This window comes from Neolamprologus brichardi, chromosome 18, assembly GCF_056152115.1.
Source record: "Neolamprologus brichardi isolate AB-2024 chromosome 18, ASM5615211v1, whole genome shotgun sequence".
NCBI classification, from domain to species: domain Eukaryota; kingdom Metazoa; phylum Chordata; class Actinopteri; order Cichliformes; family Cichlidae; genus Neolamprologus; species Neolamprologus brichardi.
This window is the reverse complement of record NC_142121.1, coordinates 22,339,022-22,361,472: the sequence shown is the minus strand read 5'-3', so window position 1 is coordinate 22,361,472 and position 22,451 is coordinate 22,339,022. Positions and strand designations below refer to the sequence as shown.

The 22,451-nt window shown below is 38.4% G+C and overlaps 1 protein-coding gene across 4 annotated transcripts in view; it reads left to right on the top strand.

Moving 5' to 3' along the window:
* Positions 1-10,644: 10,644 nt before the first annotated feature.
* tnn (tenascin N) overlaps positions 10,645-22,451 on the top strand; it is a 45,107-nt gene continuing 33,300 nt past the window's right edge. For all 4 annotated transcript variants that reach the window (XM_035905960.2, XM_035905959.2, XM_087832051.1 and 1 more), the window contains exons 1-4: positions 10,645-10,786; positions 18,589-18,786; positions 18,877-19,068; positions 19,188-19,655. In XM_035905960.2, the coding sequence (XP_035761853.1) occupies positions 18,591-18,786; positions 18,877-19,068; positions 19,188-19,655 (856 nt within the window). In that variant the 5' untranslated portion in view covers positions 10,645-10,786; positions 18,589-18,590. The remainder of the gene's footprint in view (positions 10,787-18,588; positions 18,787-18,876; positions 19,069-19,187; positions 19,656-22,451) is intronic.

Below are 22,451 nucleotides of genomic sequence, written 5' to 3'. Positions count from 1 at the left end.
ATGACAGTGAGTTCAATCAAATGATCTACACAGTCACCAGTAGATCCAGTAGAACAGTTCTCTGGGTCAGAGGCGGTTGCCAGACTGTTTCAGTCAGCAGTACCTTTAATAAATACTTGTCATAGCCAAATTATACAGAAGAGCATCTCTGAATGCATTATAGATGGAACCTTAAAGCAGATGGGCTACAGCCGCAGAAGACTGCAGCAGAAGAGCATGAGACTCGTCTGGTTATCGAGACAATTGTCTCTGTGTTTTCATTTTTTCTAAACGAAAGTAATCTGCATAGTCTACTTTTGTGTGCCTCTTTATAGCTTCTCTAAACACACCATAGTCATTTAACGTCAAGAAATAATTCTGTGTTGAAAGACCAGCCATTACACATATGGTACATGCTGTGATACTGTAAACTGATTTCAGTTCATTTTAGAAATTACACCATTTCTATGAACTAACAATCAAATGCATATAGTACTGTAAATGGAGCACGAAGGAAAAACTGTAACAGTGAGACATTTGCTGTGTTTCTCTGGCAGAGCTAAATAAATAACTCTTTCTCCTACAGATGTTATAAACTTTACAATCTCAGCCACAGTTTTCAAGTTTTCAACTGCTCCTTTATTCTGAACCGGATGTCTTGGGCATTTTTCCCCCCCAAATGAAAAGAACCAAGCATATGCTACTGCATTTAAAGGCACTTTAATAAATCTTTGACAAAGCAAACCTTTCAGGCTGGATTTTTGATCGCGGAAAACTCATGCAGCAGTCTACAGTATATTTAAGCAATGTGCACACTTGCCTTAAGATGTGAGAGAATCTGCAAAATTAGGGGAGAAAATGATCCTTGAAGCCTTCTAAAATTTCACAAATAAACACATTATTGAGATAAACACTGACAAGGTTTTGTTCCACAGTGACTGCTTTTTAATCAAAAAAGATTCTTACGTCTACGAACTGATTTTCAGAATTCCACATTTCTGTAAAAGAAACAAAAACAACAACAACAAAAACAATCAAGCAACATAGACACTGTTCGTGGTACTGCATCAGGATAGGTGTTAAAATATCTTCTCTTTAGTGGCATTTCAGCATGGAAACTCTGTTGCTTCTCAGTAATCAGTGTGCATTTGAACCAGATACAGCTCATTTAGCAAGAGGCCATAACCTGACTGACTTGGAGGTCCCTGCTTTGCATTGCTCAGGAATGTCCAGCATTCCCCCAGGAGGGACAGACTATTCAGCTTGCAGGCAAGTATGCTATGTATAGGTTAGTCCAGATGCCAAACAGACATTTAAGGTCAATAAAGTACATAAAAATGATTTGCAGTTAAATGGAATTGAGCCTTCACTTCCCTAATAAAGGGAAGTGAAAAAAAGATTTTGGTTTTATTTTAATAAAAAATGTATGAAAGTTTATAGTAAAGTTAGTACACATACATACCTAACATACTAACACCAGTATGTGGCACTTTTAATCAGTGTTAGGCCAAAGATTTATTTTTAAATTCAGGGTATAGCAGATGCATAAATAATATGATTGAAATAAAGATGATAATTTACTGAAACTTGATTTATCGGTCTGTACTCATGTCACAACTCTCTTCCAGTCTGGATAGTGTTAGCATGAGTGTTATGCAACATCGCATTTGTTTTGTCTTTATTTTGTCCTGGCTGATGAGTCGCCAACTTAATATTGTCAATCACAACACCATAAGGAGGGGAAAAGTTAGTATTTTGAGTCCCATCTGCAGATATGCTACATTTAGTAATACTCAACCTAGGGGAGTCTTTTTTCTAAAGTCAACAATTCACCTCTCCAAGCAGTGCTGCTGGTTGTTGTGAGATTAAAAGTTCTGTTGCGTAAACTTATAAAGTCTGAATTTAATTCCAATACTCCTCTTTCCTGTGATTTGGAGATTTGACATTTAGTTCATTGTGAAGATGAAAAAAAGAAGAACTTTGGATTTAAATGGACTTGTTGCTTTGGTAGAGAAGGGAAGAGAAGGGGGTACAAGCACATCTGTGATTATACTCACAGGGCCACCAGCCACCCTAGGAGGTATAGTGCACAAGCTTTGACCGCACATCCTTCTTGTACCGAGACTGCTGGTGACGAATTACAAGGCTGAAATAATTTCCTATGTGTCAGTGTTAGAAGAAGTCTTCTTTCGTGTGACCTTGCTTTTTCTGTGTTTGCAGTTGAACCATATTGATATAGCCAAAGAATAAGGGGTTTCTAATTCTTCTGCAAGAATGAAGGTAGTGTGTTATTTGCCCTTGTTAAAAAGTGGCTCTCTTTCCAAGTAGAAAGCCTTGAAGTCTTGGTCCCGCTTAACTCATACTTACTGTCTTTTAAAATGCGTTATCTTAGCAAAGAGAAGATAAAGCCATACATATATTTATATATGAAATTGGTGACAATTTGTCACACATTCCATAAAGACATTAAGTCTGGTAATTTCCCCTGGTTGGACACATTTTATAGAGGAAGCCACAAAATAGTACTCCATAACTATTCATGCTGTAAAAAGAGAATTAACCTCCAGTTTTTACAAGAAGTGATGTAAGTTTTCCTGCTCCAGCTTGTCCCACTTTAAATTCTTACCTTTCTCTCTTCTTCTGAGGCCAGCTCACTGCTGTCACGTCTTTAAGATCAGAAAGCATAAGGAGTGCGAAGTTATGTCAGCTGGGTGAATGAAGGTCAGGTCTCCCCACGGCGACACATGCACAGGAGGACCAGACCCTGATGACTGGTATCCACATCAGCCCAGGAAGCTCTGTAACAGCTGCTGACACCAACTCATCTGTCACGCTGCTGCTCGACTTCCCCTGTCTGATCCAATTAACTCGTTTTCAAATACGCTTCACTGACTCCCTCTATATGAATTAGGACTCATTAATTATCATTCTGATGGCAGCTTCATCTTATTTTATGAATCAAAGCGCATGTAAGTGCCAAGTAATTTTTACTGTAGTGTTTTTTTCTTTGTGTAAAATTTAGAGTGACAAATGTATTCATATTTTTGTTAATGGTTTTAGAAATGGTTTTGTGATGCAAAGCATATGTGTCACAAGACTTCTGACAGATCACAGGTCTGAGGCCAGACCACAGCCGTAGCAACATGTTGTCAGATCATTTTCAGCACTTTGCAATATGCTATCTAACAAAACAGAAGCCAAAATAAAAAAAAAAGAAAGAAAGAAATACGTTGATTGCTCACCAGAAGTCGAATAGCTTCAGCCGCTAATCACGATGTAGACAAACAGTTGCTCCACATATGTTGTATTTACCACTTTCTGTGGTTGGAAAAGAACTAAAGCTTTACTGTGGTGTGTGTTAAAGATCACTGGAGATAACAGTTTGAATGTGTGTTACGCTGGCGTATGAGTGTCCGCAAGTGTTCGTACCATATATCCCAAATGTGGAAGGAATTAAAGATGTCTAACCGCACAACATGGGCTCTTAAGGAAACACATTTAGCAAAACTTCCATATGGCTTTAATCTGTTTTCCCTGATATGACTTCAGCTTTATCTACATGTATGGCAGTTTTCTCGTCTAATCTGCTTTCCACCAAAGTCACACACCAAGACCTTTGACAACTGTAAACATGTAGAAAATGACTCTGAAGCTAGTGTTGGCTACAATTCCCCTGATACAATCTTGTCATTTCTATACAAGGAGCAAACGTTTTGCCTGTTTTTTGGCATTTTTCTGTTTTTAGTAGAAATGGAAAAATCAGCTTTTTACCCACAATGATGGAAAATTGTCAACTCTGAGTTGGCTGTTTTTATCTACCATAATTACCCTCAGACAAGCCAGGCATTCAGTAGGTCTTTAAACACATTTCATGTGTTAGATATCTGAGGGTGCTATTTGGACCTATCTGTCAGTCCTCATTTCACAACAGGCCTTCATAGTGTAGCTCCCCCTCAGCTCAAATCAGTGCTCTCAATCAACAGTTTCCAGATCCATGAGGAGACACACATTCAGTGTTTCTGTTAGCGTGTGCATGATTAAATGTGCCATATGATTCAAAGGGTAGAGTTAATGTGCTTCTTGTATATTTATATGGAGGAAAAAAAGCAATGAGGGTTAAGGTCTTCATTACTAAAATGGTTGTTTAAGAACAGAATTACAAGCTGTCGTTATGAATGTCTGATGCTGATCAAACGTATTTACACTAATGTGGTTGCGAGCCTCAGACAATTTTAAGTTCTCAAGTTCTGATAAACTAAAGGCTAAATGTTTTCATGATGGGTGCTAAACCTTCTCAGTAGATTCTAATGAAACCTTTTAAAGTTTAGTAATGTTGAGTAAACAGTTTGACGTTCTTGCTGAAAGTCAAAAGAAGGGATGACTAACACTGCTATTCTGAGCTAACCCGTTAGCTTAGCATAGCATAAAAAACAAGAAACTGAGTTTTTCTGTAGAGTTCTTGCAGTTTCCATTATTTAGTTTAATATCTATTTGATTGACTTAATTAGATAGAGCTTCAGAGGTGCTATTATGTGCATTTTGACACCTTTAGGCAGACCCAAAAACACCCATCAGAGTTTATGCTAAGCTAAGCTATTTCTGTGTCGCAGATCTTATACTTTTGTATATAAACTTGCATTTTCTTTTAGCTTCCTGGCAGGTATTCTATACATAGGTTAGTACAGAAACGTTGGCTAAGTGTAGACACAAAACAGGGTTAAGAAAGTACATAAAAATGCTCACCTGGTACACCTTTCAAAGACTGTCCACCTCACTCTTCATTCAGTTAGCTTGAGCAATGCTCAAGCTGAACTAAGATCTTTCTGTGTCTCAGATCTCATACTTTTGTATAAAAACATACCTTTCTGAATCTATAGTAAGTACTGCTACATGCGATGTACCACAAGCAATACAAGTGGTATACAGTCATAATGTTGTATGATGACTATCCTCTATAGTCACCACCTTATTGGAAAGGAGACCATGAGCCAATTTTCAGGGAGCAGGAGGAAGATATATGGTCAGCAAAAGCATCCATTTATATGTGTTAAATTGTCATTGTCACTGTATAATATTTTAATATTACAACATATTTATAGAATATAATATAAAATGAAGCAAACTTCATAAAGAGTTGAACTATACTTTTGGTCAACCAAAGATGTCACAGCCACCAATATTAGGAGAGCAGTTGTTTTCTAATTTATTATATCAAATTTGTAACGGCAAACTCCTTTTCTAGTAAGTGTGCAGATTTGCAAATATGGAACTTAAAAAAACTGAAATTTTTACATAGCTTTGGATTAAATGGTGTCGTATGTATTAATAAATAATGTTGTCATTAGCTCAGTTAATGTCATCTTTGGCATGTTTAATGTATCGGGGTACTTGCAAGAGAGTACTGGAGCAGCTTAAAAATTATTTTGCAAGGTTTTTCTTCCAAGAATTACATGATTATGCTGACAGCTGCTATTTATCTTGGCTGTAAGTGAAAACAGTGAAAAAAAGGTAGCCGTCAAACTGAATCCAAAATCTGTTTAATGGAATATGGCAGGACGGAAGATCCTGACATCATCAACACTTTATGATTTCTAGACACAGAATATTACCTAAATCTGTCTTAACCTTAAGTGAAACCCTGATTCAAGGCATGCGGGTAAGACACAGAAAAACACTGTAACATTTCATGCTCTTGCAGAACTAAATGAGTAACACCCTATAACCATCCATCAAAAAAGTCGTGTTATGAGGATGTGCAGTTATAATGACGCTTTTTATTTTATCCTCTTATTGCTCTCCTCACAAAGCTTCCTGGCACAGAATGTTGCATTTTTTATGACTTTAATGCTGCTTTGGGAATAAAGGAATATTGCTACTAATATTTTTTTTATTATTGTTGTTTTAAGTGTTATACATTAGTCTTGTTATGATGCTTGCTCATCTGTGAAAGATACATAACAACTAACCACCAGAAATGCCAAAAGAATGCTTTTTAGCTTACTTTAAAAAAGTAAAGCTGTTATGGAACCGCTGTGTGCAGGCAGGAAAAGGACCCAAAGTGCAGACTCCGGAGACAAACGTGAACTTAAACAGCTTTAATGCTGAACTCAAAAGGGTAACAAAACTGAGAATACAAAATACACTTACGCAGACAGAACACACAGCAAGATAAGGATAGATTGCAACACGGACACAGAGAAACACAGGGCTTAAACACACAGAGGGAGCAATCAGGGAATGGGTAACAGGAGGGAAACACAGCTGGGGCAAATCAGGCCTAACGAAACAGGGGAAGCAAAACCAGATACATTAACATCAGACATGGACCTTCAAAATAAAACAGGAAACAACACAGACTGAACTAAAGACACAGACTCACACGTAGGCATTGCAACAGAGGGAACCGAGACGTAAACCATAAGACAGAACACAGACAAAGAAACCAAAGACTAGAAATGATAAATAATATAATAAACTCAAACCTCTGGGTCAGCGACCCAGGCATCCTAACAAAAGCATCATAAAAAATGTTTGTGGTTAGACAATTCTCTTGTTTTTGCTACACCTTGTGACAGAAATGTTACCTGTCAGTTCAATCAAGCGTACTAACAGAGAATCTCATGCAGTGTAATGTCAGCTGCAACAAAATATGTCTGTCTTCACATAAACTCATAAGAATTTCTCACCGTGTCCTTGAAAGTCATATTTGCACTTGTTTTAAAAACATGAGGAAAAAATGCAAACCACAAGCCATGACTAATCCTGCTTACCAGACCCTAGCCTAATTGAAAAATAACTGTGATGTTAAAGCCAAGATTTTCCACTGTCATGAACAAAACACAAAGTAACGTTATTGCTGTTGTTGTTTTCAGGCATTGTTTTTGAATTGTCTCCATTATCAAGCTCAGGTTGAAGATGAGGAGTTTCCATGTCCAATTAGGCAGACTAGACTAGTACTTTTATATTTCTTACCTTCAGAAAGCTTTCATTTACATTCTTTCATATTACATGTCAACGTACACACACAGGGCGAATCCTTTTATCCCATGCAGGCTAACTCATTTGAGGACCAGAGGTGCGTGGGTTCTTCTAAAGACAGTTCAGAGTTGTTGTTTTTTTCCCAAAGAAATAATACAGAACAGGAGCAAAGACATGCATCGCATTAAAGAAACCATAAAATGAAATTAATCCTGCTGGGAAAAGTTCTTTTACATCTGCTGTTAGTGTGGCGTATATTTCCCAGCATGGGAAAAATTCACAGTGTACAAAAATGCAAAATTTAATCGGTCACACCGTCAACTTTTATAGTGACATGCATGAAATAGTTTCTTTTTGTCCTATGAAGCTATGCAAATCTCATCACCTCCTGCACAGCATGCCCCCACAACAAAGCGTATGGATAGACTCCATGTGTTCCATATGCAGACTTTTTTGTAACATTTATGCATACAAAAGATGGAGGTTTTTCTTGTTTTGATATTAAATAGATTTGTGAATTAAAAATGAGAAGAAATTGATTGGTATGTTTTAGTATTAAAGTCCGTTCAGATACTTTTGTCTGACTCTTTCTTTACAAAATCATTGAAAGCAACTGCTAACAAACAGACAATGACTCAGAAGAAGTTGCAATTTTTGTCATAAGTACAGAGGAAAGCAACGAAAACTGTTTCCATCGTTAGGAAGCAGTTATGTCATTTATGATGCATTGAATTTACCAAAATCAGTCACTTGTTGAGGGGGTTGTCAGCAGAAACACAACATTAATGCTTCATGACATTTACAGCTAAATTTTTGGCAAGTGAATCTCTGCATGCATGCGCCTGATTTTGACATTTGTTGTGTTCCTATAGAGAAGGAACATTTCATGCAGTTTCCTGCAGTGCTAAGTGACCAAAGGTAAAAAGACCTGATAATAATGGTGTTACAGTATTGCCTACTGTAATACATGGTTCAGTGTGTAACCTCTAGTTGATTTCTCTGACTTGTCACAGTTTTCACAAAAAAAATACTACGTTACCATGCATGTTGCTTATTATAACATATTTAAATTTAACATTACATTTGAGCTTTTGTTATACTTTATTCTGCTCCATAAAATGTCCAATAGTTTGATAACAACAATGGTTATTTTAAAATAAACCCATTGTCTCTACATGAGGTCAATCTTTTGGTTCAAAGACAATGCATAGTTTTTATACTTATCGAGTCCAAACAATCTCAAATAGCTAAGAGAACTTTAAATAAATACATCCCAAACAAGATCTCTGGTCTCAGGAGGTTAAAATTAGAATGGCATTAGGGAAAACGTGTTTTTCTTCCATGCTAATGAGAAGCTAGATACCACTCGCATATCAATTTGATACTACAGCCACAAGCTATAGGGCTTAGTACAACAAATACTGCAGATGCAGGAGAAACACTATAAATCTAGCGGAGGAAATACCAAATAAATGGATTATCTCCCAGAAAGAAAACAAATATGTATATGTTCTCTCTGGGAGGTCTATGGCCATACGAGACACAAGAGGCAGTTTTTAAAAGAAGTATTTTTTGTCATTGGGGATATCAGATCAGACTCTTTATTCCTCCATACAAATCTTATTCTCATGATTTTACTCTGCACTCTGACGAAATTAATTAAAAAACCTCTGATTCATATCTACATATGCCTTTTTCTAATAACAAGGACCGAAGAGCTTTGTACGAGTTGAAAGGAATCTTTCAGCTTGATAAAAAGAAAGTCAAGGCAACTTAATTAATCACTGTAGGCTTTACTCTGGAGGCATAGTGTAATTGAAAGTGTCCTAGATTCACAGTTGTCTGCTAATGCAAGTTTGAAAGAGGGCTAGAAAGCCCTGGTATAGAACCAAATCTAAGGCTCAGCAACACATACTGATGTTCCAAGGTTACGTCTTAACTTCTGGAAGAAAGGTAAATTCTCTGTAATGACTACACCATTATTGAGCATATGGTGAGCCATTCATCTCTGTCCATCATCCAGGGAGGAGTTTGCCACTAACGGCACTTCAAATATCGCTGCTGAAGGACAGATGTTATCTTTCAGTAGCTATGCTGTCTTTCAGTGACAATAATACTATCATTGGTCTTTTTAGTTATTTGGAAAATATTGCTATTTATACATATGCTATTTAAAAAAACAAGCAAAACATCTGACCCATTCATCAACAGCAAACCCACAGTGAATTTTTATAGAGTTAAATACTTATATACTTATGACCTTATATATTTATATGGGAGACTGAATTTACATCATTATTTAAAGGAGACTATTTGTTATTTCTAAGTCATTATCCTTTCTCAAGAGTTCCCCAGAATTCCGGTTTTTGAGGAAACATTTTACATTCATGATGACATACATGGTGCAACAAGTGCTGCTTAAATAGACAAACCTGCTCAGATTGATCACCTAATTGTGCAGATGTACCATTTTAACATATCTATAGCGTGGATCTTCAGGGAGGAGGCGGATGATGAAACCGAACGAGGGAGTGAATATTTGGTGTGGGATATTCAGTCTGATCCAAATTGAATTCTGGGGTCCTTGTGTGCTGAATATGTAAAATAAAAAGTAGAAAGCAAAGGTGAAAACATGTGATCACAGATCTCTGTGCCCCAAAGACATCTGACACCTTACTTATGTCAGCTTAAAGCTGTCATCCGTGACACACGGGGTCTTCAGTAACGGGTGATGTGTTAACGGGTGATGTGTTTTCTGCCCTCACTTGTATGGATGCACTTAGCTTTTGTATTTTATTCTGTGCTAACAGGAAACATCTTGAAACGCAGTACTTTTTCATTGCATGTTTTAAAGTGATGACAGTCTGAGGAGGCAGGTTTTTGAAGCTTGTGGTTTTTTCTGTCGACTTGAAAGAGTTAGCGTTGCTATGTGTCTTCACAGTATGCTTAGCGGTGGCCCGTTTCACAGAAATAAATGGAAAAGGAAAATAACGTGAGAAATATTTCAGAGAGAAGAATATGCAAGTTTTAAATCACATCAAGACTTTGGGGTTTCTAATTGCCAGTCATCCAACCAACAGCAAAGTGATTATTATCACTCAAGAACTCATCCCCAAGACAATATTTTTTCCAGGAAATATCCCTGTCACTCTTTTTCTTTTCATTTAATGTTACACAATCTGTATGCCATTGCTATATCCATGCCATTTTAAATATTTTCCCCCCCTTTAGTTCTTCTTGTATATTCTTGTGCACAATTTTGACACTTAAGTTGTTTTTTTTTTTCTTCAAACCTAAACCTACTCAGGGTTTTTCTTGGCTTCAGTTTTGCCGCTTTTAACCCAACCTCTACTCAGTTTCTGTGTCTTAAATGCTACTATCTCTGCTATAGAGATTGAATTTACCTCCCGCTGCTGGCCCTCTGTTAGCGTAACTAAACTCACACAGGAAAGAAAAAATGAAGGAAAGAGAGTGTTGAGACGAATGAGAACTACGAGTGATAAGAGCCACGAAGTAAACAGAAGTAAATGCAACTCATTATCTCCTTCTCTTGTCCCCCATTTTTGTTTTAATCACTTGAACGGATGGGGGAGAGCAGACACTCCCCAACTAACTGCCCATTGGCCTACAGGCATTTAGAGGAGATTTAAACAGTTGTAGAGGGAGGGAGGGAGAAAGCGCTGGCAGTGCAGAGATCCTTGACTCGTTGGCCCTGGCCTGTCAGCAGGTGGTAGAGAGAGAGTTGCTGAGTGACACTCAGTCCGTCAGAGAAAAGTCAGAAAGAAGAAAGGTAGAAAGGAGAGAAAGTTAACAAAGCTCCCCCCCAAGGGTAAGACATATTCATATTCTTTTCCTTTTTAAGTGCCATTTCTAACTTAGATACGTTAACTATATGCTCCTTTTCTTTTTTGGAGGATTCAAATATTGCTTCACTCTTGCTTAGGATATTTTTATTTGTGCATTTCGTTTTGTCTGTTCTACCTTCCTTTAGCCTTTTCCCTTATTTTTAGAACTCTGTTTACCTCTTTTTGACTCAGAAGGTTTGAGGGGCGATAATGAGACACAACGTCAGATTTTCTGCTGTTAGTTACATGACAGCAAATGAGCTAAAGTGAGACCCAGAATTTATCAAGTGTCCCAGGACTGAAGCTGTTCTTGCGTTAGTCTGGGCTTGCTTTGCAGGACTTGGTTTAAGAGAAGGTTTTGTAAAACTCGGTAAGCGATACAGACTGATTTATGATGATATTTGACACGATCAACAACCTCCTGTGAGCATTTCATGCTTAATTTGCATAATCAAAGCATACTTAGTGTATTTCATTTAAATATGAAGAACATGCGTTCAGGTAAACATTTATGAATGAAAAAAAAAATAGATAGATCGTCTTAACGTAGTATAAATGTGATCAGTGTGATTATTTTCCCATCAGAGTAACTGTGACAGCCTCAGTTTTTCTAACGGTGTATTAAAAATATTAATTTATAAATATCATGAATATGATTGTTGTCATGATAATCCCGTGCTGTTTGACAATAAAGCTGTCATTATAGAATTTCCTCTATGATAATAACAAAAATTATTAGTATTCAATTATGTGCTGAGGTGAGAAATGTTCTCGCAGGACTGTTGATCCAGTAGATTTACCTTTAATGCTACTGTACTGGCACCGCGAATTCACAGAAGCCCTCGCAAAATGAGCTACAGATGTGGGCCTTGAGCCATGCAAAATGATAGAGAGAGAGAGAGACCCGCAACCCTGAGTGGGTGGCTTATAAAATGTGTTCACATTGCATAATGTTACTGCTTTCATGGAAACATCAGTCATTTTATTTACTCAAACCGCCTGAAAATGACCTTCCTGCAAAGCTACTGAAAACACTTTTATTATTAGAAAAGCTAATCTATGTCAGGTATTTAGCTGCTTTATTATTGCCTTTTCACTGGGTTCTTCTGTCAGCCCACTGAGGGGAATTAAGTCTCTGCGGTTCTGATGAAGCGAGGTCCTTATCGAGGTCTCCTTGTGGTCTATGTATCAGTAGGAGACAGACAGAATCATGAAGATATGAGTTCTGCTCTCAGACGATAATTGCTTTCAGATTTGTTTTATTCATTTTCGTTTCCATGTTCTGTCTGCGAGTTGCCATGTGTGAAAGGAAGAGAGGAAGGGAGAGGAACGTCTAGAAGTTTGCAACCACACATGAGGCATGACCTTACCTCTTCTCATCCTCCGGCTTGTCGGTTTGTTCCATAGAGATTAGTCAAAAGTTGAAATCCGGTGAAACAGTCAGCCTTTTGTCTGATATTTAATGGCTCTCTAGAGAGGATAGGGCAAATGTGCAAAGACTGACCGGGCCTTATTCTACTTCACGTTTCTCTTTTGGAGTCTGTATTCCCGATACAAGCTTTCCTCTGCAGCTGTTTGTTTTTCTTTTTATATGGAGTTGCCTTTTCTCCCCTTTCTCTGTATTCTTATGGCCTATTGTTTAACACGGTGAGGTTTCAAAGGCTTTGACAGAGAAACACACAAATGCACAATCGTCCCTCACAGCTTGTCAAGCAGCCTTTAGTGAAAGGTGTCCAGTCCAGACAGTCTTGTCTCAGGTCGAATACATTTCTCTTGTTACCTTTGGAGGTCTCCTCCACTGCGTCTGGAGGTCATAAATACCAAGTTTCAAAAACAGCACACAGATGGGCAGAGTGAACAAATATTATATCAGCAAACACTTTACTAACACAGCGTTGCTTTCAAAGGAAAGTTATTGTCAGGAAGGACTGTGTTTACGAACACACTGAATTAGGTTTGTGTTGGCTTGAAAGCCATAATGAAATGCCGAATGACCCATGTGGAAAGCCCATCGGTTTCCCTGCTTTATCCTGCAGTCTAGAGTCATTACTGGCAGTCAGCTGAATTATGTTTCCAAATCAACTGGACGCCAAAGCCAGAAAGCTCACTTTTACAATAATCGAAAATATATCATGGTTTATGTCATGGCAGATACTGAATTCTACACCTTTATTTAGATCCCATCTGTTTCATTCATTGATATTTAATCTTGCCTGTCAATTTACTTTTAATCACCCCCTCTTCCACTTGTCCATTAGTGGAGTGAATGATTGGTACCTAATAAATCATAGTGGCGTATTTGTTCTATACTGTCCTTCACATTTATACATTCATATGCCAATTATCCATCACCCCACCTTCTATTTCTCTCACAGACTGTAAATTAAGATGGGATTAGTCACTCTGATGTCAACCAACAGTACTGAAACATCTACATTAGTGTTTTGGCTTCCTCATTGTTGCCTTTTGGAGCCAAAAGTAACCATATTTGGATGACAGGGAGTTGTTATGTGATTTTAATAAAATACTTGAATTTCAAACACCAAAACTGGAGCCCACAGTCTGCACTACAAAGCATACAAAAAAAATTCCTATGCTACAAAATGGACAGCAGTTCAGTAAGTTGAATTAGGAAGGTGAGGCCTCGCGGACAGTACCTTTCAATCAAAACACATCACTAGCTTTATGGAAAGTCCAACAGGATGAGTTGTAAAGAAAAAAAAAGGTAAAATTAGCTATAGATAACATTTTGTAACAGGCTTTAAACCTGTCTGTGTTTCAGAGCTGACAGTGTGGCAATGTGCACGCTTACAAAGAGGGTCTGGAAAATGAAAAATATGAAAACACTGAACAAACTAATTTTTTCACTTATAATTAGAGTACCATCTGGAAATTTCAATCTTTTGTAGCATTTAAAATAGACTAGCTCCTGATATTTTATGTTTTTTGTGGTCCAACTGTTCAGATTTGCTCAAACCAGCATGAAAGTTGAATCAAAATAGCAATATTTTCATTTATGACGCTGAGAATTTGATGTTAAACGGACTATACATGTTTTATGGTGCAATATTGTGAAACCCTAGATTACTAATTATATAACTTTCAAAACTTGACACAGTTATTCTTCGCAATGTGATTTGTTTTATTAGTGTGTGCTCAAATACAAGACTTACACAGAACTGCTTTAACTTTTTAAATACATAATTCAACTAGCAAGTACTCAGACCTTTTTTTGATGCAGCTATCTCAAATTACAGATCGAGATTTAACATTACGATCAGAAAGACCTGGAACAATTTCAGGCTTCTATCTTTAATACTTTTTGAGTGATTCATGTTCAGACACGACCTCAGATGTCAATGAAGAAAAAAAAGAAAAGAAAAGAAAAAGAAAGATGGTGGGCAGATGAGACTTAGGACATCTGCCCACCTTGTTACACTGCCCACTACAAAAACAGTGTAACATATGAAACTAAAATTTCACAGCAAGCAATATACTGCATGTGTCCAAACTTTGAGCAGTAACATTTTTTGTTGAAAATGGTCAAGCAATGTTGGAACCAACACTTTTCAAAGAACTGCAGTGAGTTCACACTGTAGCACTGGCTCCGTTTTGTTTTTTTTAGCCCAACTGGTGTCCATCCATCCATCCATCCATCCATTCAAATGTAACTGCCCCACTTCCCTCTTTATCCCATTTCCTTTCTCCATTAATTCCTCCATCTGTCTGTCTTTCCAACATGAGGACAGTCTCAGCAGTCAGACACGACCCTGTGCTATGCTTGGAAAGTCACACTGCAATCTCCTCCAAGAGAAATAAGAAAAGGCCTTGAAAATGGCAAGCATCAAATAAAACCTTGACAGGGAGCTATAAACATGCTTGTTAAGCATCTCTGTGAGCCCGTGCTCAGTGCTATTACACACCATACTATACCATCTGTAATGTGGCTAACTGCTAGAGTGTCAGTGATTCCAACACACAACTCTCCATCACTTCTTCTCTTACCTATTCACTCTCCCTCACCCACTGATCCATCTGATTCTCGATCCTGTTTTCCGCTCTCCATACCCCTCACTTTATTTCCATTTTTCCATCTTAAGGCCTTAATCTCAGTTTTACAATCCTAAGATTTGGCCATTGACAAAAGACCTTCTAAGGTCTAGTTTTTCACCACAGCATAGGGTAAAAGACACAGCATGTCTGTGATGTCATAGCTTGGATTGTTTGCACAGGCACCGGTCTCTGACCTCAAGCCTTTGACCAGTAGTAGTTAAATACACAGCTAAAATAACCAAGCTGGATATACTGAGTTTGAACTGGTCATGATAATTACACGTGCATTTGCCTCCCTAAAAAAAAGCACTGGGAATTCTGAATCACAAACCTACTTGAGTTGTGTGCATTCATTTGAGCTAGAACTCATATTCCAGCACTTAACTCAAAATAAAATGTGCTGACTCGATGAAGAGAAGCTTTCCACTTTAGAGTTTGGAAATATGTCACGTATAACAGCATGTAACCTAACTGTAATCTGAATTTCCTGGGCTCCCTGTTTAGATTATATGTTAATCTGATAATGGTGTCATCATGGTATTGGCAGGTTTTTAGTCCTGCTTGTTGACAACTTAATATTCTGGCCAATGCTCTCACGATGTCTAATGGGGTTTTAAGTATTAGTTTCTCTGTCTGCACATTTTTTTTTTTTTCACTTTTCCAGCTGTTTTAGTCTTTGATGCTCAAAGAGAAAATGTTTTGATGGATTTCCAAGTCATACATTTTTTCCACTTCAAAATTTCACATTTTGAGCAAACACAGGAATAAATCTCAAAATAAGAGAGCTGTTTTTGCCCAGCTCTGAGAGTTTACAGTTTATAGTAAAGTTGAGCTAAAACACTGAAATAAAACTGAGTAATAGTTATTTTTGTATATCGTGACATGCCGGAAAAGCCTGAGAAATATTTGCTGGTTTTATTTGTGCAGCAGTATATTTGGTCCTGTATTGGACCCAGTGGAGCCACTCAGTTTACATGAATAGTATAGGCCTGTGAGACTGAAGCCATGTATACACTCTGAAAGCTGCTGTTTCAGCGCCTCCCCCTTTAAGCAAACCTGATTGGCTGCCCCTCATAAGCAGAGGGTGGGGTTGCTGTGCTCACAACCAGAGCTGTATGTCTGACCATAGTAAGGAAATTTTGGTTCATATGGATTATTTGCGCATACGCTGACCTCAGTAATTAAACCTTTATCCATGTTGACCATTTGCATTCAATATTGTAGTGTATGACAGGAAATGTATCCACTTTAAGCATCTATGCAATTGTCTGATGCTACAGAGTTTCCATTTATCAAGCATGACACCATTTCTTCTTCTTTCTTCTTCACTTGATTAGAGGTTTTGTGTTTCCATAGACCACATGAGCTCAACACAGTTAGCTCATGTGTTCCTTCAAGCCACCTTTTAAACTTTTGTACCATAAGGTTTAATTCAAACCAAAGTCCAGCAAAAGGGCTATTGAAGCTTAAGCAGGATTTCTATTTTGAAAGCATGTAATTTAGCTTCCTGGGGAAGCCGCTGCAAGGTTTTAAGTTCACATGACATCACTGTCATTAGATACAATGATATCATCACCGAGGACAAGCTTCTGCATTCGCTGAAGCTTTGAAATGCCTGACTGAGCACAATTTATGGTTTACGATCTCTGCCATAGTGATGACTATTCACTTTCTACTGCCACACTGTGGAATGAGAGCTCCATTACGACACACACAGGGTGACACAATGGTTCAGGTTTATTGTGATTAAATATACAGTAGTCTGCCCCAGTGAATCTAATGTAACTTATGTATTTCTGTCCTCAGCTCTGTATAAAACACTGTTGAAGGTACAAATCTGTGCCTTTGTCAGCCACGAGACACAGGTTCAGTCAGGCACAACAACAGACGCCTACAGTTTCAGGGGTTTGTTACACACAGTTATTGCATAAGATACAGTCTGTACAAAATGTATAGTCCAGCACTAAAAAACAGATGGGATATTTCATCTCCATATGCTTTTGCTCATGCCAATGTGAGAGTCCTCGAAGTAAATTTGATGTACCTCACACTGAGCTGTGAGGTGTTTAACGTTATTGTCTTTGTTTTCAAACACAGACTAGCAGGCAACTGTCTGGAGGGCCCAAGACTCCTAGGCCCCCCAGTATGAGATATAATTTCTGTTTGACTAACCACACACGCTGCTTTAAAAACTGGTTTTAAGAGATTTGGTGTTTAAGTTGGATTTTTCTCTTATGTTGCAAAATAATGTTCTGTCCAGCTGTTTTAACCTTTTTTGTCAAATATATTTATTTATTAAAACTACATCAATTTTTTTAAATTCACTTATTACATTTCACTGTATAAAATGTGTGTGTGTGTGTTTTCTGTGGAAAGGATGAATGAAAGTTCAACAGTAAATTGTGTGATACTTAAAAGCTGGAAACTCCATAACCCCATACTGTAGCACATTAATCCATCCATTCATTTTCTTCTGATTCAATGGCAGCCATGGCAAAAAAGTACATCCTCTTTCAATTACAAGGTTTTACATGTCAGTTCATTATTTATTTAATAAAAATGAAGCCAAATTACAGAAGCAGCATATGAAAAATTAAGTCCACACTTTCTGCTTCCATTAGAATTAACAATCTGAACTCAGAACACAATCCGCCCACCTATAAGCTGTTGAATCATGGGGTATGCTTAATTTTTCACTTATAGCTCATGCATTTTGGCTTAAATAAATAACTACAACAAAAACAACAACAACACAGCTTGATTTTAAAACCTACTCAGAATGAGCTTATTTTTTTGTGTGTTGATATGTAAAACTACAATTCCCTTTTCTGTGACTGTATGAACAAGACAAAGCTGATACCATTGGAGTTTCATTATTTTTATGCTTGAAGATATGTAAGATGCAGCACTATTGTTAAAGAAAAGATGATTATGAAGTAGTTAGTATTTTTTTCCAAGCTTGGCTAATAAGTTCTACCACATTTTGTACTCTTTTCATAAGAAGATTTTTTTTTTATACACGTATAATTCAGAAGGGAGTACACCACACACATGAAGAAAACTGTCTGCCATGTTTCCATGGGCTTCCTCACACTCCTGGGATCTTCAGACCATAGAACACACACGTCGAGTCCATATCCAGTCATTGTTAGACTATGTGCACCCGCAACCTCTGCTAACAGAGTCCACTGATTCATGTCAGTTCTTTAAGACACTTCATGACATTTTCCAAATCTTGCCGGGCCAAAGGCAACAAATTCTAATGGTAAAAAGATATATTCAGAGGGAGTTTTGAAACTGAAGATCTAGTAACAATTTTACAGCTGGTCCTTATCCAGTGATTGTGTATAGGGAAAATGGTTATGGGGTAACTGTGTGTCACAAAATGAACGAAGTAGGTGTAGTAACAAAGTATGACAGCTTAACCAAACCTGCCAGCAACAAACTCTCAGACTGAAAGTGAACAAGTTCCCGAATATTGATTTTATTTTTGCATGTCAGAGCTGTTTTATATGTTGAAACATAAATAATAAGAGACCTCAGTTGCACAAATACCACAGACAATAATTTTTCTTCTTTTTATTAATACTATTAAGATTCCTTAAATATGATTTTTTTTAAAGGATGCATGAAATGTGTGGTTATCAGCCTCAAATCAATGAAAACTGTGTGTGGTGTGTGTGTGTGTGTGTGTGTGCGTGTGTGCGTGTGTGTGCACCTATCTTACTACTAGCAATGACCGCTAGACCCCTGTGGAGGGCCCTGTGCCTGCTGGCCCTACTCTGCACATGGTCATGCACAAGTTCTGCTGACACCCAGCCAGACCCCTCAGCTGCAGAGCAGGAAGTCACCTTGAGCCACATCTATAAAATTGACATCCCCGGGAGCACCAGCTGCAACCTACAACACATATCAACACAGGATGAAACAGGTCATAAGAAAGATATAACTGAGAGATTAAGAGTGAAGAGCAACAGATAGGTGTAGCAGCATAAACTTAACAAAGATATCCATTTTGCAGGTCTGCAGATGGAGACCACAAAAACTGGAAACAATGACATTATCTTCAGACACAACATCAAGCTGCAGTCACCCAGATGTGACTGCGAGGAGTCGGAAAGCTTTAAGTCTTTGCTTTACAGAGTCAATGGACTCGAAGAAGAAGTCAACTACCTTAAGACCCAGTGTGCACAGGGATGCTGTGGTGCTGCAGGTAGGCCATGACATGACATGTTAGACTTAGGCTGCTGGGGACTTTCCATGATGAACTGAACGTTTCTTCTTCACTCACTTCTTTTCACTCTCTCTGTGTTGGCGTATCTCTTTAACAAGGCGTGGACAAAAGCTGTAGTGGCCATGGTACCTACCAACAGGACACCTGCAGCTGCCTCTGTAACGTAGGATGGGAAGGCCCCGACTGTTCTGAATCCTCCTGCCCAGATGAGTGCAACGACAATGGCCGATGCGTAGATGGCCGGTGCATCTGCCATGAGGGCTACACTGGAGAAGACTGCAGTGAGCTGACATGTCCAGACAACTGCAATGACAAGGGCCGATGCGTGGATGGCCAGTGCGTGTGCTATGAGGGCTACACCGGAGAAGACTGCAGCGAACTGGCTTGTCCAAACAACTGCAATGACAAGGGCCAGTGTGTGGACGGGAAATGTGTGTGCTTCTCACACTTCGCTGGTGAGGATTGCAGCAACCAGAAGTGTCCCAATGACTGCACGGATAATGGCCAGTGTGTGAACGGCAAGTGCATCTGTGATGACGGCTTTTACGGGGAGGACTGTTCGTTAGGTAAGCTTAACATGATTTCTATTGATGCTTTGCAAACTTTAACACAAGGGCGTCAAACTTAAGGCCCGGTGAGCGACTCGAATCTGGCCCAGTGGACGGCTTGAAAATGTGAAGAAGGACATAGGAAGACATTTACTGAAATTTAATAAAAACCTTTTCAGTAATCTGACACATTTATCATATAGCTTCACTCGTCCAGCCTACTAAAGATCAAAGTAACTAAAATACATAGTTGGGGGAGTTTTGCAGAAAAATCACAGATAAAAAAAAAAAGTGAACTTTGTGTGCATCGAGGTGTGGATATTAACTTTATGTGACCCAAACTTGCATTTGTCACTTGAGACTGAAGAGTCACATTTCTACAGTCACCTCTACGGCACTAACATTAACCTGAGAATTTTAAGTGCGAAGGAAGCACAGATGCTACAAGCAGCTCAGGGACCGTTAAAAAATATAACACTTGGCCCTAATGACCTGTTCACCTTCATATAAATTTCCATATGCATCCTTTTAGTAGCATTTTCATGCCCAGACTGAATGATTCGCAAGAGCCAAAGCAGTGCAGTTTGGGCTTTAATCATCTATCTCCTACCATCTGTGTGATTCATGTACAAGTGTCCAGGGTCATACATCAACTGAATAGCAATTACCTTACAAGTAATATCAAGTCATATTCATATAGGTGCAGCTACAGGGCAGAAAAAGCTTTTCAACCAGCCCGTTTTAGTATTTGCTGTTACATCTTGCCATCAGCCGCTTAAGATCCCTGCTCAACAGCTGCACCTTGCTCTGCTAAAAAAACCCAAAAGAAGATATTTTTACTAAAATTAAACTAGTCATTGGAGCCCAGCTGTTATCTTCACAGCTTTCTTCACAGCCCCTATAGCCTCCTCCACTGGCTCTGTACTTTTTGGTACTTTAGCTTTTTTAAAATGCAGTAATGACCTGCAGCAGAGTCCCTGATGGTGCTTGAACTTTAAGACTTGCCTCAAAAGCCACTCTTAGCCAGTAAACCCCTACAGTTAACTATTAGTCAGCTCAGTGATGCTGAAGGGTTTCTGACCAAACCTACTATGGAATTCAAAGCATATCTCCCGACAGTTATTTCAGAGATATCAGCCGACGGGGCACTTTCAGTGGGCTGACCTGATGACCACTGCATTTTTGGCCTCCAGACAACCTATAACATCAGGTCACATAATACCACAGAAATATAAGAATACCCATCAGTCTTTCAGGGCTTCATCTGGCTTTTACCCTGCAGAAGAATCATCACCTTTCCTGCTAAATGCACTGCTCGCCAAATCACTGTTACTGTGCTGCCCGAGGAGCAGAGTACAAAATTGCATTTTACAGCAATTTAAGGCCAGGAAAGCAGAAACGTGAGCAGCAGCTGCCAGGCATGAGCACTGAATTCCCACTGTGACAGTCAATTCTGCAGAGATATTGAACATTTGGCTGCAAGTGAATGGCACTTTTTTTTCATAGCATTGATCTCTTACATTTAAAATAGTATTCTATTTATACGCTGACATCTGTCTATGGTTGTCTTGGCATGTTTTTCCTCTGTATTGTGGATGTGTTTTAAAGCACTTTTTTTTAAAAAGTCAACTGGATCCATCAAATGCAGCTCCGTGAACCATAAATGTTTCAGACTTCACAGTAGCAGGTCAGAAATGTCAAACCGTAGATGACGATTCCATTTCTTCAAGCTGTGTTTCATACCGCAGAGGTAGAGAAGAGATCTGTAGCTTCGCGTTTAGGTGCTGTTGAATGGAGTCCAACATCAACAGTGGCACCGTGTCAGAGGAAAAGTCAGGCAAGAAGGGAAAGTGGGAGGTAAGAAAAAAAACAACCCTGTGTTGATATTAGGTGTTAGCGGTAATAATAAGGCTGAGAAGAAGAGCACAAAAGCAAAACAGTTGGTGCTGTCTTTGTTTTATGTGGCTATTTGCCATTTCAACACCTGGTTGATGGACGCCAATCTGTTTTTTGAGCGCTGATGGGAACAATACTCTTGAAGTATGGGTTTAGATACAGTTTCTGTCCTTTCCAGTGAGGCACACTTTAATGTTTTCTTTTGTGTTCTTAACCATCAAAGGCAGAAGCCTCATGGCTTAGAAATCAGCAGCCCTTGCACAGTCGGAATAGTTTTTTTTTTAGCCTAAGTTTATGTCAATCCAGAGGATTTAGTAAAAAATGCAACCAAATTTAATGTGGTAATCTGAATATAATACAGGTGAGATTATTAAAGCTTTCTCAACATAATGCAAATGGTCTGTATTTAGCTTATTATCCTTTATTTTTTCGCGGCCTCTAAAATGTTTCCTTTTATTATAAAGCACATTTAGAAAAGTTGACTTTAAACTTCGCGGGGGCAGCTTAGGCTGCTGCCCCCGCGACCCGGCCCCGGATAAAGCGGATGAAGATGGATGGATGGATGGATGGATTTTAAACCATATTTAGCCATTTTTTTCCTTACCAGTTCTCTTTTAATGAGCTGGATCAGGATTTCCTCCAAAATATCAAGCTACAGACAGGAAAGATGATAGCACATAATAAATCAAATTTCTCAAAGAAGTCCAGACGTGTTGTTTCAGTAAAATTTTCTTCCTCTGATAGCATTTTGCTGATTTTCAAGCCAAAAAGGCACAAATCACCATTATTTTCTACTTTTCCAATCTTATTATGCAAATGTATTCACTCCAGCTGTTCTGAAATAATATTTAAGGGCAAAGATGGTTGATAGTCATGCCTGGATTAGCAACAGGAGGATTTTAACTGTTCCTTGATGGA